This window comes from Plecotus auritus (genome assembly GCF_963455305.1).
Source record: "Plecotus auritus genome assembly, chromosome: X".
Lineage (NCBI taxonomy): Eukaryota > Metazoa > Chordata > Mammalia > Chiroptera > Vespertilionidae > Plecotus > Plecotus auritus.
The window spans coordinates 21430222-21450706 of NC_137784.1; the positions used below are offsets into that span (position 1 = coordinate 21430222).

The window sequence follows — 20485 nt, forward strand, 5'->3', positions numbered from 1 at the left end:
TGAAGAAAGCCAGGTATCGCCCTGGCAGGAGGTGCAGGTGGGATGGGCTAGAAGGGGCCAGTGGGGGGGGGGGGGGAGAGGGATACATGTAATACTTTCAACAATAAAAATTTTGAAAAAGAAACCAGGTATCACATTTTATGAAATCTTCTTGTTTCTTTCTTTGACACTACTGTGGTAATACATAGGTTTTGTAGTGCTTATCCCATTGAATTTTAGCTATTTGCTTGTGTTTCACTTCTCCTGAAAGCTTATACAAAGCTTAAAAAATCTACATTCAATAATTCTAAATTTTAATTTTCTGGAGAATTTATTTGCTTCCTAATATAAAGCTAAATAATTAACTGTAAAGGAAAACTTGTATTTTTTTCTCTTCTATTGTCAACACTTTTGACCCCAAATGAGTGTGTTTATTCCACACCAAGCAATTCTGCAACACCAACTGGATGTCCCCACAATTCAATCCAGTTCTGACACTATCAACCTGGAGTTAGCATCAGATATCACAAGTTACTGGCTCATTTCCCCACAGTTGCCCCCCCCAAAAAAAATCAGATGCCAATTGCAAGTTCAGGTTGTTACCTATGATTCTGACGGATCAGCTACAAATCAGAGATTTCCGTTACCCCTTCTTAGGATTAATTCGTTGGCTAAAATAGCTCACTGAACTCAGGAAAATGGTTTACTTACTATTGTTGATTTATCAAGGATACAAATGAACAACCATATGGAAGAGATGTGTAGGGTAAGGTATGAGGGTAAAGACACAGAGCTTCCATGCCATGCTCTCTCTGGGTGTGTCTCCCTCCCAGCACCTCAATGTATTCATGAACCTTGACGCTCAGCAAATCATTGTGTTCAAGATTTTTTAGAGCCAAGCCAGCATGGCTCAGTGGTTGAGTGTCAACCCATGAACCAGGAGGTCACTGTTCGATTCCCAGTCAGGGCACAGGCCCGAGTTGCAGGCTTGATTCCCAGTGTGGGGTGTGCAGGAGGCAGCCGATCAATGATTCTCTCTCATCATTGATGTTTCTATCTCTCTCTCTCTCTCCCTTCCTCTCTGAAATCAATAAAAATATTTTGGGGAAAAATTTGTTGAGAGTATAATCTCTAGCACCTGCTGTCTTCCATAAAGTTCAGTGGGTGGAGCTAAAAGTTTCAACCCTCTGGTCACTTGGTCCTTAGGTGACCAGGCACATGCTAAGGCTATCCAGGGGCTCTGCCTTAAGTGAGCCTATTAGCATAAACTTATGTGATTAAAAGGGGCACCTTATGAATAACACTCTTGTCACTCAGGAAATGTTAAGAGTTTTGGGAGATCTGTGCCAGGAACCAGGACAAAGACCAAATTTAGTTTTTATTATGCCACAACTAGCTATGTCCTGGCCATTCCCATCATGTCATTTTAGCATTAAAAAAATAAGAATCTAAATCAAGTTGCTGCTTAAACTTCAAAGCATTTAGCTGAATAAGGAGGAGGACTTTGAGGCTGTGGTTCATGAGTATCTGAGCAGAGCAGAGAGGAACAAGCATTTCTGAGCTACTATGACAGGACAAGCAGATTTTAATTAGTATCACATTTAGTTCTCAGGAAAGTATTGTCCCTGCAATATAGCTGAGAGGTTCATAGAGGTTGAATAAGTTGCCCAAAGTTGCGGAGATGGTAAGCAATGAAATGCAAATTCAGGATTTTTTAAAAAATATGTTTTTATTGATTTCAGAGAAGAAGGGAGAGGGAGAGATAGAAACATTAATGATGAGAGAGAATCATTGATGGGCTGCCTCCTGCACACCTCACACTGAGGATCAAGCCCACAACCCGGGCATATGCCTGGACCGGGATTGAACTGTGACCTCCTGGTTCATAGGTTGATGCTCAACCACTGAGCCATGCCAGGCAGGGTGCAAATGCAGGAATTTGATGGGTGAATATACAAACAAGTCATTGGGCACTTAGCAAATGAGCAGTTCTTTACAAAACCTTGAATCTGGTGTTTTAATGCTTTCTTTATTCACACTGCCTGCCACCATGCCTGCCACATTATCAGTGTTCATTGAATGTCCAGAGACATAAGTAGCAAACAGAAATGGTGCAGTTTATTTGAAAACTGCCTTTGGTCCCAATTCTTTCAATGAGATCTCCAAACATGATTTCTCTTGTCATGTATTCTAAGTTATAAACTTATTTTGGGGAGTCAACAGCAAGTAAAATGAGACACTGATTTTTGAAATGATTCTGTGGAATCTATATCAGGATGGGATTGTCCTTATATAATACTAAAAGCCTGGTGCATGAAATTCGTGCACGGGGGAGGGGGGTGTCCCTCAGCCCAGCCTGCACCCTCTCCAATCTGGGACCCCTCAAGGGATGTCCGACTGCCCGTTTAGGCCTGATCCCACTGGGATCGGGCTTAAACAGGCAGTCGGACATCCCTCTCACAATCCAGGACTGCTGGCTCCCAACTGCTCGCCTGCCTGCCTTCCTGATTGCCCCTAACCGCTTCTGCCTGCCAGCCTGATAACCCCCTAACCACTCCCCTGCCAGCCTGATTGATGCCTAACTGCTCCCCTGCCAGCCTGTTTTCCCCTAACTGCCCTCCCCAGCAGGCCTGGTCCCCCCCAACTGCTCTCCCCTGCAGGCCTGGGTCCCCCCCAACTGTCCTCCCCTGCAGGCCTGGTCACCCCTAATTGCCCTCCCCTGCAGGCCTGGTCCCCCCCAACTGCTCTCCCCTGCAGGCCTGGGTCCCTCCCAACTGCCTTTCCCTGCAGGCCTGGTCACCGCTAACTGCCCTCCCCTGCAGGCTTGATTGCCCCCAACTGTCCTCCCTTGCAGGCCTGGTCCCTCCCAACTGCCCTCCCTTGCTGGCCATCTTGTGGTGGCCATCTTGTGTCCACATGGGGGCAGGATCTTTGACCACATGGAGGCAGCCATCTTGTGTGTTGGAGTGATGGTCAATCTGTATATTACTCTTTTATTAGATAGGATAGAGGCCTGGTGCATGGGTGGGGGCCAGCTGGTTTGCCCTGAAGGGTGTTCCTGATCAGGGTGGGGGTTCCCTTGGGGCATGGGGCGGCCTGATCAAGGAGCCTGTGGTGGTTTGTAGGCCAGCCATGCCCCTGGCAACCCAAGGGGAGGCCCTGGTATCTGGGGTATATTTATCTTCTACAATTGAAACTTTGTAGCCTGGAGCGGAGCCAAGCCTTCTGCTTGCTCTGTGGCGGCAGCCATTTCTATTGGGGTTTATGTATCTTTTATAATTGAAACTTTGTAGCCTTAAGCGAGGTCTGGGCCAGCCAGGGTGTGCGGAAAGCTTGGCTTCCTCCATCGCCGGGGGCAACCCTAGCCTCCTGCTCTTTCCAGCTCCGTGACTGCTGCCATTTCTGTTTGGTTTTATGTATCTTCTATCATTGAAACTTTGTAGCCTTGAGTGGAGGCCTAGGCCGGCAAGGGCAGGCAGAAAGCTTGGCTTCCTCCATCGCCGGGGAAACCCAAGCCTCCCTCCTGCTCTCTGTGGCTGTAGCCATCTTGGTTGGGTTTATTTGCATATTCGCTCCTGATTGGCTGCTGGGCGTGGCTTGTGGGCGTGGCTTGTGGGTGTAGTGGAGTGGTGGTTAATTTGCATATTACTCTTTTATTAGATAGGTTAGTGGAATGTTTCTCCTGTGTGACAACTTGGACTACAGGTTCAAACCCAAATGGATATGGGCCTGGAAAGATAGTGACTTTGCAATGCTTTTATCAGATACTGTTTTCTGCCCAGACTCATTGATAACCTATTGTCTTTTATTTAATATGTGTTTTGTATTGATTTTAGAAAGAGGAAAGGAGAGAAAGCTAGAAATATCACTGATGAGACAGAATCATCAATCAGCTGCCTCCTATACACCCCCTACCGGGTCAAGCCTGCTACCCTGGCATGTGCCTGACCTGGTTCATGGGTCAACACTTAACCATTGAGACACAATGGCTAGACAATAACCTATCTTCTTATCAAGACAGCCAATACTATAAGGATTGAGCAGCCCTTTTCCTGTTCTTCCATTATGTTTAGTAGGTCAATATTTTTCTCCTCTGTTGAGTTTGCCAATTTTAGCATAAGCTTAGGCTTCACATTTTACTGACCTAAATTTTCCTTTATACCTTTTCTTTTTCTATATACAAAAATCTCTGTTGAACATTTTTTAAACCAAGCCTGTATATAATACCAAAAAAAAAAAATCCAGCAAATGAAAACTATACAAATGGCTCCAAGCATTGTTTAGTTAGGTGACAAGAGAGAGCCCTGTGGAATAAGCCACAATGCCATTGTCATAACATCAATTAATCAACAGAGTCTCTCTCTCTCTCTCTCCCCCCCCCCTCTCTCTCTCCACCCTTCCCCCTGTAGATATACTTCCTTGGAAGCATGTGACTGAGCCCCCTTGATGGACTAATCAGGAATTTGAAACTTGTTAGAAATGAAACAAGAAACAAATCTTGAACAATTGTTAAAGAATTTTGCCAAAATTAGCAATGCCCCTCTCTGAGTAACACTTAATATTAATTCTTGATAATAAGCAATGGAGGATCAGAACAGCAAAGGAACTGGGGAAATATTTTTCTACTTTTCCCTTAAATTTCTATCTTAGACAATGTTAAACAGCCCTCAAATATTAGCCCCCCTGATTTCTGTTCCTGTGCAGATGAATTTTATTTTTTCCCTTTTTGAAGTTGTCTGAGTATTTATCATCCTGATTCTCAGGGGTTTGCCTGCTTTTAACACCAGACTCAGGCTACCATATTTATTCTGCTTCCTTATAGGAACTCCACCTATTGTATGAAAGTATCCATCTCACTTACCGTGGGTGAAAATGACACTGGACTCTGCTATAATTCCAAGATGAAGTACTTTGATAAAGCTGAACTTAGCAAAAGCAAGGAAATTTCATGCCGTGACATAGAAGATTTTTTACTACCAACCAGAGAACCTGAAATCCTATGGTATAAGGTATGGACTGTGAATAATCATTTTGCTTATACATAAATAATGTGTATTTTACTCTTGAAAAAGTTGGATAATAAAATTTAATGGGCGTATTACAGTTCAACTTTGCCTTCCTAAAATGCTACAGCAAGTTGTGCTAGCCATTGTAAGTACTCAAACCAGTGACTTTGATAAATGCTAGTTAATATTTGTATTGGTAGTCCATTATAAGAAGCTGTTGTGCTTATATTTATATCTAGTTTATAGCTACAGTGTCTTCAAGTTTGTTATAACCTGCATTGATAATTTAAGGAACTAAAACTAAAATTCATTTTCAAGCTCTTCATGTAAGCAGTCCAAAATGTCCCTAAATAAGGAAAGACTGATTTGCTTCTGAGATAAAATGGTACACTAGTTTTATTGAAAAGTTCTATTTTTAATGGAAGTATTTTGGTGCATATTCTAATCCTTTTCCTATGTAAGCATACATATATTAAATAAAATCTGATGAAAATTTTAACATTATAAAAATAATGTTAGGTTAAGTTTTTTTCAAAAAGAAAAAGAAACTTCAGGCTTATACAGAATAAATCAACCCTGCCCTTCCTATCACTGAATTTCAAGATTTGAACATACTCTTCAGTTCATTTCTATATCATAAAATATATTTCTGTTATTGAATATATTCAAGACTATACAATAGAGATGCTATGAACATTTGTCTGGAATATTTTATCCATGGTTTAAAGATTCCTAGTGTAAAATTTGCTTTATCCAACTCACTGGATTAGCAATTTAGGAAGCTGGACCTCTTAGTAACTAGATCCACTAATGCAAATGTACAGAACATGAGATCCCATGATGGATTAATCAGGAATTCAAAACTTGTTAGAAATGAAACAAGAAACAAATATTAAACAATTTTTGAAGAATTTTGCCAAAATTAGCAATGCCCCTCTCTGAGTAAGACTTAATTTTAATTCTTTTTAAAAATATTTTTATTTATTTCAGACAAGAAGGGAAAGGGAAAGTAAGATAGAAACATCAATGATGAAAGAGAATCATTGACTGGCTGCCTCCTTCATGCCCCACACTGGGGATCAATCCCACAACCCAGGCATGTGCCCTTGACTGGAATCGAACCTGGGACTCTTTAGTCCACAGGCCAACGCTCTATCCACTGAGCCAAACCAGCTTGGGCTTAATTTTAATTCTTGATAATAAACAATGGAGGATCAGAATGGCAAAGGAACTGCGGAAATATTTTTTACTTTTCCCTTGAATTTCTATCTTAGACGATGTTAAACAGCCCTCAAATATTAGCCCCACTGATTTCTGTTCCTGTACAGATGAGTTTTATTTTTTTCCCTTTTTTAAGTTGTATGGATATTTCTCATCCTGATTCTCCGGGGTTTGCCTTTCCACAGGCATATTCTGAGCAAGTCCTGATGATTGCTTTGAGGGGAGTTTGACCCAAGGTCTCCAAGAACAAATACTTTTATTAGCACTTATATGTGTACATTCAGCTTCTAAATACTCAATTTATTTTCTGTTTTGCTACTAAGTTAATCTAAAGAGGCATGCCCCTCTTCTCACTTTTTGCCAGCAGTATCTCAAAATTTGCCCAAATCTTAGAAACTACGTGCATGCACACATACTCAAACACTCAATTTTTTTAATGGCTGGCCTGACGTTGGTTCTTTAGTCATGTTTCCATTATCACCCCATTCATTGTGACTTTAAGTTATAAAGACCATAACTAGTGGAGTGATGGGTAGAGATCCAGTATATGTAGAATTTAAAAGTCTTGTAACAAATCAAATTATATTCCCATAGCCAAGGGGATATATGTTCCATACATTCAGTGCACAATGTATGCAATTTTCAAGTTTGCACAACTAATATGAGGATATAAAAGGTATATTTTGGACTGAAATAACTGGGTAATTGGCTCCCAATTATATAAAGGCATTGAGCCACATAATCAGTTTGCAGAAATTTGATTTGGCAATACATTTTTTTAGAAATAACATTACCTCTGAATAGTGTCAAATGGTTTAAATCTATTTTATCCTCATTCCATTGATTTGCAATCTGGCTAGAGGAAATAGACTTCTGTTTTGGCATAAACAGAAATCTTCTGAGCCAACATCATTACAATCCAAAGCTTAATTCAGAGACCATAATTTGGTAGACCTATCAACAATGAAGACAGATATTTATTGAACTATAAAAACATTTAATATAAATATTGTCTATTTCTTTCATGGATTATTGAATGTACATGCTGTGAAGAGTTTCAACTATCTCTAAAGTAAACATTAAAATCTCTGTCATAAAAACCTCATGGTCATAATGCTGTCACGGCGGTACGACCAAAGACTGGTCACCAGGAGGCTGAGTGCGCGGGCGCCGCCAGGGCTGTGAGCGCCACTAGGCCATGTGGGTGGGCGGGGCCACGCAATTTCATATGCTGGGCTTCTAGTATTTAACATATTGAAATAGAAGCATTTTCATCTGTAGAATTACTTTTCTACTCTTCACTGAATTTATTACTTTGTATTTTATGTTACCAATATCAAGGTGGTTATTTCTCAATCATCAAATATAGAGTATTAGATGATGTCAGGCCTTAGTGGGTTTGATGTCAGGTCCTAGCTGGTTTAGCTCAGTGGATAGAGTGCTGGCCTGTGGACTGAAGGGTGCAGGGTTCAATTCTGGTGAAGGGCATGTACCTCAGTTGCAGGCTCTTCCCCAGCCCGGGCCCTGGTGTGTTCAGGAGGCAACCAATCGATGTGTTTCTCTCACATTGATATTTCTCTGTCTTTCCCTCTTTCACTCTTTCTAAAAATCAATGGAAAAATATCTTTGGGTGAGGATTAACAAAAAAAATAAAAAATAAAATAAAAATGATGTCAGAAGTAATCTTAACAAATGTTCCTTTTTATATCTAATAAATTAATATATATCTGATTTAGAGACACTAATATTAGAAATTAATAAAGCCACATTTACTAAAAATACCTTTTTAAAAACATTAAGGTACCTGATTTTCCAGAGATGTAGAAAAGGTATGAAAATCTTTAGAATTAATTCCAAACTATTTAACCCTCTTAAAATATAATTTGAGAAACTTTTCATTTAGTTATTTTAAATACTTTATCTTTAGTTGCTATATAAATATAAATACTATATAAGTAACAATATATAAATATAAATACTAGATAAGTAAAATATAGCATACTCTATAATATAGCATATATGAATACTATATAAGTAGTATATAGTAATATACTAGAGGCCCAGTGCACGAATTCATGCACCGGTGGGGTCCAGCCAGCCCAGCCCCAATAGGGGCGGATTGGGGCTGGGCCTGTTGAGAGGAGGAGATGGTGAGAGGTTGGCCGGCTGGCCTGCCCCAATCAGGGCCTATCAGGGCTGGGCTGGCTGGAGGGAGGGGCCATGGGCAATTGGCCAGCGGGCCCCTCCCCCAATTGGGGTGGGGGGCCGATTGGGGGTCAGTGGCCGGGGGAGGGGCCCTGGAAGGTTGGTCAGCCAGCCCCATCCCCGATTGGTATAGGAGGGCATCAGGGGTGGAGCTGGCTGGGGGCAGGGGCTGCAGGCTGATTGAGGTGGGGGGACCCATTTGGGGGAACTGAGTAGGGGGAGGGGCTATGGGAGGTTGGCCAGCCAGCCCCACTCCCTGTTGGGGTGGGTGGAGTGATCAGGGGTGTGGCTGGCCAGGGGGAGGGGCTGCAGGAGGATGGCTGGCTGGCCCCACCCCCAGATTGGGCCAGTTCACTGGCTGCAGTGGATGTCATAGTGACCAGTCGTTCTGGTCATTACAGCGTTCTGGTCACTGGCTTTTTATATATATAGATAGTATTTACTTATACTAGAGACCCGATGCACAACAATTGTGTACTGGGGGTGTGTCCCTCACCCTGGCCTGTGTTCTCTCGCAGTCCGGGATCCCTCGGGGGATGTCCGCCAGTAGGATATCCCCTGAGGTGTTCTTAGTGCAGCCACGGAGATGGGAGAGGCTCCCACCACCACTGCGCACGCCAGCCATGAGCCTGGCTTCTGGCTGAGCTGCACTCCCCCTTTGGGTGTGCACTGACCACCAGGGGGCAGCTCCTGCATTGAGCGTCTGCCCCCTGGTGGTCAGTGCACATCATAGCGACCCATCGTTCAGCCATTTGGTCGATTTGCATATTAGGGTTTTATTATATAGGATAAGTAATATATAAAGTATTTATAAAAATATACAAATACTATATGCACTACAAAAATGTTATTTTTTATGCAGGAATGTAGGACAAAAGCATGGAGGCCAAGTATTGTATTCAAAAGAGATACTCTGCTTATAAGAGATGTCAGAGAAGATGACATTGGAAACTACACATGTGAATTAAAATATGGAGGTTTTGTCGTGAGAAGAACCACTGAATTAACTGTTACAGGTAAGCACAGTGTTCAATATTTCATTTTCAAGTAATGAAACTACCATTTGAATTTTTGTTTTTGTGCCGCATATTGACTTTTCTAAATCTATGCAATGAAAGAAGAACTAAACCAAATGCTAAATGGATTCTTACAGGTGAAATTTACTCCTCCTTGCTTTTAAATCATCTTGCATTTCAATTCACTTGAGAGGTTAAAGAAAATATGTTTTCAGAATTATAGAAATGTTAGCTTTTGAAAGTACTTAAAATAATGTGTTTACAATATCAGAAAATGATGCTTATATTTTGTAATGGTATCATTTTCAGAAATTTTTCTAAAGTGTTGCAATGGAATATATGAAATCCATCTTTGTCTTCCTGTCTTGCTCCAAATTAGAAAAATATTTTATTTATTTATCACTCTATAAATCTATCAAATTTTTTCTCATGAACTTGAAAATAACATAATTTCAGGTACAATAGCTGAGTAATTATGTGAGATGCAATGCGTGGAGTCATTCTATATTTGACTGCTAAGGTAGAAGGTCATGAGAACAAGAATCACAGCACTGTCTATAATCAATAAATCTACAACTCACTAGTCTCATGACCTTGTTTGAATCACTACAATCTTCAGAATATCAGTTTCCTCATATATAAAATGGTGATGACAAAATTTGCCTTATTTACCTCAAAGGATTTTTGTAAGGATCAAATGAAGTATGGTAATGTGTATGGAATCAGTTGGAAAAATACAGAATAATATCCAAATGTGCATCATTTTTGTCATTTTTACATCATGTGAAATATTATGTTCATATTTTTTACTTTATAGTATACTTCTCTAAAAGTGCTTCCAAGGGAAAAAGGGATAGAAAACAATATTAGGAAGTTAAAGACACTGTTCTCCTTTTATTGAGAAAGATTCTTCTTGGTGATTTTTTTTGCACAATTGTATTTATGAAACATATTAAAAGTATAGAAAGGATATCAAACACTTCAAAGAGAATTTTATTTGTGTGTTGACTCACATAAGATAGTTTCCCTGCATATGAAAAGTACTTTGTAGTAGTCTCCTTCATCTTATAATAATCATCTTTTCTTTGAAATCTTGAATTATGGTATATTTTGACTTTTAAACTAAAATTGGTTTCATGAAACTTATTTGGTGAATAGTAATTTTCCTAATTGAAATAAATTTTAGTTAAATAAATAAGGTACTCTTTGGTAATGCCTTGGATAAATATTAGACCCAGTAAATAAATGATACTGGCAATATGTTGTACTTGAATAATAAACACACATTCAGTCTTTCATTATATACCTATGGTATGCATGTGTATAATTTACTCTAGTTTGGATTTTAGTTCTGCTATTTGTAATATGTCTCTGTATATAAAATTAAAATTAAGAGCTAATCACTTTACCTCCCTATCTGTTTAATGAAATAGTGAAAAAATATAACTGACTGTACTTGGGTTCTCTTTATAATAGATACTGACTTTTTATTATTTTTTTTCTCAATCTATACTGATGTAGCTTTTCCAAGGAACAGGTATTGAGACAAAGCAATTTAAAAATATAATGCAAAATCATATGTTGTGAAAATAAACAGAATGCACTTTTAATCTTTATTCTTTGGAGAGTATAACTAATCCTTGGTAAGCACATATTTCCCTTTTCTAGAAATTCTAGGATACTAAACCACTATCGAGTAAAAGGAGATTAAAAAACAATCTCCTGGAGACTGAAAATTGGGTCCCAAATGTTAAGGCAACTTAAATGAGGCTATTTTGTATAACCAATAATATAATTGTTTTTTTCCTAGATGCTGCCCAGAGCTACTATATTTTTCTAACTTAATTTCTACCAAATAATCTCCTTTTTATATAAAAAGGAGGAATAATTATTTCTTGATATCCAAGAGGAAGTTAGTGACAGTTTTAATGAAAGTTTTCATTCAATTGATTATTGTGAATACCTCTTACCTTAAATAGCTTTACCTGTGACATTGATTTGGACAAATAAGTAATAAAGCAAAATTTGACTACATATGAAATTTTGGGTGAGTGGGAGAGCTGCATGCCCTGGAATTAAAATAGTACCATTCAAATGCATTTTAATCTATTAACAAGTCTATTGACAATATATATTTATGTGTAAGATTGCTATTAATGGTGTGACACTATAACAAACACATTTATTTTTCCTGTGCCAAAATTAAAGAACAATTCTTAGAACACAAATTGTATCTCTCAGTAAAGCATCAAAGATGGGCATTTATCTTGATGATAATTAATCACTCTTTTGTATCTTGGTTTTCTGCACATCGTGATCATATTGTTTTTAATATAAATGATATGCAAATCATGATATAATTTAGTTTTAGTGGATCTGCCACAGCTGATAATAAACAAATATTTTGAAGTGTGTTAGAATGTTTCTTTAAAATGAAAAAGTAAGAATCCTATATGTAAAGGGGAAAGGACATTTCTGGATAAAGTGGCTAAATGTATAGGCAATATTTTGAGCTTTTATGGGAGATTCTTATTAAAAGCTTACAGGTACACTGTCTGTGTAAGTATCTGCATGCGTTATTTGGAATCTTTCTTCATGGTACATATATCTGTTTTCCCATCTTTATGTACTTATTCAATCATTTATTCATATCACTATGGACTCATAGATATTGCATACTTTGGTGTATAATCCAATATCATCTTATTTATTTTCTTGCTCAATTTGTTCTAGCTTTGGCCCTTAGGGGCTCTTTTAGTTAATTCCTTTGTCCCTTTGACATACCCCCATTTGTGTGTGTGTGTGTGTATGTGTGTGTGTGTGTGTGTACGTACATGCACGTGCATCAGTGCACACCCTTATTTTGGGGCCATACAGTATGCTTCAGGATTATCTTTTGTATTTCTTGCTCCTGTCCTAGAATTAGTTTTTGTCTTGCAAAGAGCCCTCATTTTTGTCGTCATTGGTGTTGTTTAGTTGGATAAGAGTACTAGAATCTAAGACCTGGATATTGGGAGTACTCATTGCTGCTGGGGTATAGTTGCTTCTAAAATTTTTCAGTTAGCCCTAACTGGTTTGGCTCAGTGGATAGAACGTCGGCCTACAGACTGAAGGGTCCCGAGTTCGATTCCGGTCAAGGGCATGTACCTTGGTTGCGGGCACATCCCCAGTAGGGGGTGTGCAGGAGGCAGCTGATCAATGTTTCTCTCTCGTCAGTGTTTCTAACTCTCTATCCCTCTCCCTTCCTCTCTGTAAAAAAATCAATAAAATATATTTTAAAAAATAAAACTTCTCTGTTAACAGAACAAGGAAATATGTGTATACTAATCCAAGTATATGCATATATCTGAAAATAGGTATATATGTAACCATGGGTTTCTATAGTAAACTAAACATGAGTTCAGACTTATTTCTCCAAATCTAATCCATTACCATTGAGAACATTCTAGCCTCTTCCTGTCCAATAGTGAAAAACCTGGTTCCTATCACCCGTTAATCATTTACTTAATTATTCAATTTCAATGAAAATGTATAATGAAATCAGAATTGTTAACCTGTACTCCTGTGATAAACAACTTTATTTACTACAGAATAGTGCTTATATATAGTTTCTTTTGCCTTTTGTCTTACAAACTCCACTCATTTCCAATGTTGCTTAGGTTAGCACCTTTTCCCTCCATTCCTTTCAGTGAGTTTGTCTCATATATTTGTAATATATTTAGATTGTTCTATCACATTTCTGCATTCCACCCTGGGATGTTCCATCCTCCTAAACAATGCCTTTAAAAATTGTATACATTAAGGGTTCTACCCTCTGAGTTCTTGGCTGAGACCCCCTGTAATATGACAGATTAATAAGAGAAAAACAAACGAAAGTTTATTGACATGTGTACCTCATATATACATGAAACAGACCCAGGAAAACTGAGTACCTCTTTGAGATGGCCCAAACCACCACCTTAAATACCATCTTCCACTTAAGACAAAAGAAATATTAGTATGTAGTTATGGGAGCTTTTTGAAATTTAGTCACCTCCTCTTTCTGGTACAGAGAGGGAGGCACTTTTACAAATAAGAGATTTCCTTATAAATGTAAATTTCCCTATAAAACAGTAATGCCTTTGTTTTCACAGTTTCTCCTATATCTGCAGTTTCTCAAAATAATCAGCTCAAAATAATCCTTGTATCAAAAACTCATATTTTGAGGTAGCATACTCTACTAACCTATACCCACCTTTGAAACTTCTCCAAGAAGTTTCACAGTTCAGAAGATGAATTGCTTGATTGCTTCACATCTCAATGAACCAGTCTTAATCCTGATAATAAGTTAATTCAGGAAGTGATGTTACAAGTGAGCTCTCAACTTTAAGCCAATATGGTGTGAGCAATCATGTATTTAATAAGAAGTATTTCTATGGAAACACAAGAAAAACAAAGGTTAGTGGTTGGAGTAGACTATAAACCTAGTTTCAGAGTCCCTGAGGGAAGCCATTGAGATTCCTAGATCTTGGGCTCAAATAATCCTTTTTTTTGTTTTTGTGGTAGGATATATGTACATTTCAGTGGCAATAAGTACATTTACATTTTTGTGCCTCTATCACCACCATCTATCTCTAGAACTTTTAAATCTTTCCATACTGAAACTGTACCCATTAAACAGTAACTCCAAATTACTTTATCCCACCAACCTTGTAAACAACCAATCTATATATCTGTAACTATGAATTTGAGTATTCTAGATACCTCATATGAGTGAAATTATAAAATATTTGTTCCCTGTGTCTGACTTATTTCACTTAGCTGTCTTCAGAGTTCATCTATGATATCTCATTTCATTTATCACCGAATAATATTTCATTGTATGGCTGTATCATGGTTTCTCTATATTAATCTATTGAATGATGTGTCTTGGTTGCTTCCAGCTTGGGTAGATTATGAAAAAAGTTACTATTACATTCTCAAGCAGGTTTTGTGTGTGCATAAGTTTTCGAATCAGTTGAGTAAATTCCTACAAATGTAATTCCTAGAGTGTATGGTAAGATTATATTTAGTTTGGTAAGAAGCTGCCAAATTGTCTTCTGAAGTAGCTGCACCATATTGCATTTTCATCAGTGATGAATGAAGAATTACACTTGTTCTGCATCCTTTCATCAATTTGAACTCTTGTTTGGATTTTATCATTCCAATGGGTCTGTAGCAGTATCTCATTGTTGTTTTAAATGCCAATTCCCTAATAACAAATTATTTTGAGAATATTTTATATCCTTATTTGCCTCATATATATCTTCTTTGGTGTAGTGTACTAGTATGTTCTGATATGTCACCCACTTTTTAATTGGGATGTGTTTTTTTCTTATCGTTCTGTGTACATTTCTGATACAAGTTCTTTATCAGATACATATATGTTTGGTAAATATTTTATTGCAGTCTGTAGCTTTTCTTTTAATGTTCTTAATAGTGACTTTCACAGAGCAGAGATTTAGGTTTTTAATTTAGAGTTTTCTTATCTATATATAGAAAAGCGTAAGCAACCAAACGACCGGTTGACCGGTTGCTATGTCATGCACTGACCACGAGGGGGCGGACACTCAATTTTGGAGCTGCCCCCTGGTGGTCAGTGCATTCCCACAGCCAACCTCCCGTGGCCCCTCCCCCTGGCCGCCCTGATAACCCTGATTGGGGTGGCCAACCTACCACGGCCCGTCCCCACCCCTCCACCCCCCCCCCCATCAGCCAACCTCCCACCACCCCTCCCCTCCCCCCAGCCAACCTCCTGCAGCCCTGATCAGCCCCTATCGTTGGTCAGGCTGAGGGAACCCACCCATGCACCCAAGCCAGTAGGTATGATGTGCACTGACCACCAGGGGGCAGACACTCAATGCAGGAGCTGCCGAGTGACAGCAACTTTGCAGAGTGCCCTCTCACACTCCGGACCTCTCAGGGGATGTTGGACTGCCAGTTTCAGCCCGATCCCTGCAGACCAGGCCAAGGGACCCTCCCACCTCCTGGAGGGACCCTACTCACTAGGCAGATGCCCTTCTAACCCTGGTGCCACCCCAGGCCTGGCCAGCCCAGCCAGGGAGGGACCTTGGGAGGTTGGCTCCAGGGCGTGTCCAGCCCATCTTGCCCAGTCCCACCCTGCCCTGCTGGCCACCTTCTAATTAATTTCCTTTCAATGTGTACGAATCTGTGTACCAGGCCTCAAGTTTTCTAATCTATAGACTTAATCTTATAGATTCCTTCTAAACACCATATATCAGACCCTAAACCTCTGCCAATTTATTTGTGGGAATGTGGGTAAAGGGAAAATGTCATGTCCAGTAGTGGTCCAAAAGAGACATAGTAATTCCAAAATAAATAAAACAGCTTGACTTTTCTTACAATAGTAAATATTTAGACAAAAACTACAAACATTAGTTATGATACATATTTTTGGATTTGTTAGGTATAAGAAAAAATATACAATATATAGATTTTTCCCAGAAATGTTGATTAAATTATATGATGTTTACTTTTACCTGTTTAATAGTTATTTTCCTCCTAGCCAAAACATTTTTTATAAGTTTAAAGAGAATTGTTCAAAACAAAGTAATAACAATATTTTCATCATAACATTTTGATATGAGTCAAAGCATTTTAATTTCTAGGACTAGAGAGAATGGTAAGAAAATGGGTTATAAAAATGTTATAGCAGGAAAAATAAGATTCCCAATAAAATGTAAGAGTTAGCAGTACAGTGAGGAAAGGAAAACTGACTTGAAAAAAAGCAAAATGAATGAGATGATTGCTACAAGGATGTGATGGTTTTAGTAGTATTTTTATATTTGGTCCAACATTTTTAACAGAGTCAATGTAGCAATATAATTAAAGTACTTTGCAATCAAACATAGGCAGAATTTATGCTCTCAAAAGGTACATCTTCTTTGTCTTTTTATGTATGAAAAAGCTGAGGCAAAGAAAGGTTAAGTGGCTTTATCAAGGCCACAAAGCATCATGGTGACAAATTGAGGCATAAAATTTAATTTCCTGAACTTCAATTTATGATTTACTCCATGGGATAATTAATAGCAGGCATTGTACTTTTCATATTAGCTCAACTGACCACTATGAAAGATTTATCTTTTAAGTTCAACTGAAACACATTTAACACATGAGACCTTTAATTCTTTTGCCACTGATGTAATTAAATGGTGTATTTGTGGTCTAGCCTGGGGGTGGAGTGATTACTTTTAATTTTTTCTATTTCTTTAAAAAATGTTACCTTTTATCTCCCCATTTAAAAACTATTTTTGTTAACTTCAGAGAATCAAGTGTGCTTCATTGACTGTTACTTAAAAAGAATCAATGAGAATGATAATAGGCTCATATTTTTCCACACTTGACTGTGTGTCTTTAGTAATGTGCTAGAATTAATGCCCGCAACGATCTTCACATATATTATTTTTCATAAAAAGGAGCATACTGTACTGTTAGTTCTTTTTAAAAGTAAACATCTACCATATTCTGCTACTCAAATATTATTTATATTAATTTAGATTTTTGAATGAAAAGCTATTAAACTGATCAATAAAGTGAAACTGAGTTTAATCAATTTGGCCATTTAATCTAGATTTGGAGTTCAATCCCTAGAGCAAAAGACCTCTCTTAGAAGTAATTTCTAATGATAACTCTCCTGACACTAAGTACCTTAATTTATTGTTTGATCTCTCAATATATTTAATGATTTGTCCAAATCTTTAAATCAAGCAAACATTTAATGTCAAGGAATGATAACTTTTAATAAAAAGTGTGATGTGTTTACTCTTAAGCAGAAAATGTATATATATTTTAGAATATATCAATAGCAATTTGAGATGTACCATTTCTGACCCTGGGGAAACAATGTATTATTCATTTAGATGATTTCCATCACTATAACAATAATAAGTATTAGTAATCAGAATTGTCAATACTTATAATTTACTATGTGCCCAAATGTGTTCTAATTCCTTTTTAATTATATTTATTGGGATGACATTGGGAGTAAAATCATATAGGCTTCAAATCTATGATACCTCATCTGTATATTGCATTGTGTGCCCACCACCCAAAGACAGATCTTCTTCCGTGACCATATATTTGACCCCCTTTATCCTTCACTAACCCCATATTCTCTTCCCTTTGGTAATTACCATACTGTTGTCTGTGTTATGAGTTTTTCTTTATTTGTTTTTCTTATTTGTTTACTTGTTGCTTTCACTGTTACATCCCACAGATAAGTGTATGGTTCTTGACTTTTTACTTTGCTTAGCATGATTAAGTCAAGATGACTCATCTATTCCAGATGATCTCAATTTATTTACCCTTCAGAACTTTTCAAGTGCCTGCTTAAGTACCTGATATTCTAGATTTTATAAATTGCACTTGAAAAATAATCTATTTTTTATTGCCCACTATTGCTGATCCTTTAAATTGAAAAAACAATGGATATCCATTTCTGAAAATGTGGTTGATTAGATATCCCACTTTCCTGCTTTAAACACCTAAAAAATACTGAATATAATATAATAGAGTAGATGATTATCTAGCTTTCAAGAAAGTTTTCAAAAACATCTCAGGAGCCAAAAGGAAAAAAGGAACTAAAAACTGGAGCAGTCGAAGAACTTGACTCTGAGGCCATCATGAGCAGGAAGCATGTGAGTGGCACAGAGGAGTGTTGGGATTGTCATTATCGGCCACCAAGGGCTTGGTTTTCATTCATTATATGGGGAGATGAGACTAGGACCTCCAAGGGTGGGGATTTGGAAATGAAGTTCTCATATAAACCTGGTATTCTAAAAGGGCTAACATGAAAGTGAAAAGGAAAAAAAAATGTGATCTCTGGCACAGGAAGAAGACAAACCAGTTTGCATGCCCAGGTATGAACTCTCCATTTATTGAAACAAACAAAAATGGATCCTATTAATCTATAGACTTGGGGTTTGGGAGTTTGAATGTATACCATCTGTGTGGCCTGAAAGCCCTTATGTAAAACAAAACAAAACATACTAATGGTGTCAGGCTGGTATTTATTGGAAACAGATAAAGCAAAACTCATAGAGGAACATAACCTCAACACATGCTGAACGGCATTCCCCCTAGATGAAGCCCCACTGAAGATTACAAGACAAAAAGGACATAATTTGCCACACAAAAATGTCTTAGGACAAAATACAAAATGGACTAGGGCCTCAGTTTTATAAAATGTAAAGATTCTTTTGATGGCGGGACACAGTACCCTGACACTAGGATAGATGAAAGGCAGAACTCTTTATTACATACAGATCCAACTGAGAGATGGCTGCCAGGCAGGGACACATGGGGGGCTGTACCCTTGGACAGGGTAACAGCAAGCTGAAACTGTAGGGAACAGCTTATGGATCATGAGTGGAGTGGTATTCGTTAGGTTTTGAGGGCTCCCTGTTGATTGGCTAAGTTTGAATAATGTCACAGCCTCAAAGACATGTATGATGTCCTTAGTACCTGGCGCCTAGCTTCCAGGGCAGTTAGAGCTGGTGCATAGTGGCACCTGAGTGTGAGAGCCCAAATAAGTAAGTAGTTGGGATGCATTAATTGGCTACTCAAGAAGGGGAACTCAATGGCCTCCAGCCAGGGCCTCAAGTGGACCTGGGTCAAGACAGCATAGCCATGGATACAGACAACAGTGTGGTGAAGTCCAAGGGAGAGGGAGGTATGTGTGGGTGGAGGTGGGCAAAAGGGGATATAAAGGGGGGCACCTGTAATAATGTCAACCTAATTTTTTAAATATAAAAAACCAAGAAGGTGGTTTGGGGGATGGGTTGAAAAAGGTAAAGGGATTAAGAAGTACAGATTTGATAAAGATAAATATCACATGATCTCACTCATTTGTGGATTATAATGAACAACATAAATCGATGAACAAAAACAGAGAGAGAAACATCAATCAGATACTCAAACCTCAGAAGGAAGGAAGGGGAGGGTGGGGGTAAGGGGGAGAGATCAACCAAGAGACTTGTATGCATGCATATAAACGTAACCGATGGACGCAGATAACAGAGGGTGAGAGTGAGGGTAGGATTGGGGGGGAGTGGGGAGCAATGGGGGAATAACCACTCATTTGTAATACCTTAATAAAAAAAGTACAGATTGGCAGTTACAGAAATAGTTATGGGGATGTAAAGTACAGCATAAGACATATAGTCAATAATATAATAATATGTATGGTGCCAGGTGGGTACTGGAAATATCAGGGGGAAATCTCTGTAAAGTATAGGATTGTCTAACCACTGTGCTGTACACCTGAACTAATACAACATAATATTGAATATACACTGTAATTTAAAAAAATTAAAAAAATAAAATAAAAACATACAAAAAAAAAAAAAACCCAAACCACGATATTATACCCTTAAGAATGCCAACTACTATAATCCACAGATACAGGTTATAAATTAGCTCTGCTTGAAATAATTAGTAACATTTTTAAAATCTAAAACAATGTTTCTGTTTTTGGTGCTGTGTGAGAGCTACATATTAAAAAGAGCACTTGGTCAGCGGTACTTCTTTTTTGAAATATATTTTTATTAATTTCAGAGAGGAAGGGAGAGGGAGAGAGAGATAGAAACATCAATGATGAGAGAGAACCATTGACTGGCTGCCTCTGGCACGCCCCCTACTGGGGATCAAGCCTGCAACTCAGGTATGTGCCCTTGACCAGAATCAAACATGGGACCCTTCTGTCTGCAGGCCAACGCTTTATCCACTGAGCCAAACCCAGACCTATATGCCTTTTGATTTGTGTGAATTTTTCTGGTTTACTTTTTGGTGTTACACTATAGTCTGACATAGTTCATCAGCAAGAGCTAGCTTTAATTTCTTGCTACTTTTGTCAGTGGTGGATTTCAAGTGTACTTAGGATCACCCTACCAGTGAAATCCCATAGACTGCTTGTCTCTTAGAAATGGTACAACCTTCCTGTCCCCAGTCATCCTTCTTGCCTGGCTCAGGTATTAGAACTGTATTGCTTCTAGGCTTGCAGAAACTCATCCTTATCTCATT

At 38.3% G+C, this 20485-nt stretch overlaps 1 protein-coding gene across 1 annotated transcript in view; it reads left to right on the forward strand.

Moving 5' to 3' along the window:
* The window catches only part of IL1RAPL1 (interleukin 1 receptor accessory protein like 1), a 1468096-nt gene that overhangs the window by 823390 nt on the left and 624221 nt on the right, over positions 1-20485 (forward strand). The window contains exons 4-5 of the mRNA XM_080653955.1: positions 4802-4988; positions 9274-9427. Of these exons, the coding sequence (XP_080510081.1) occupies positions 4802-4988; positions 9274-9427 (341 nt within the window). The remainder of the gene's footprint in view (positions 1-4801; positions 4989-9273; positions 9428-20485) is intronic.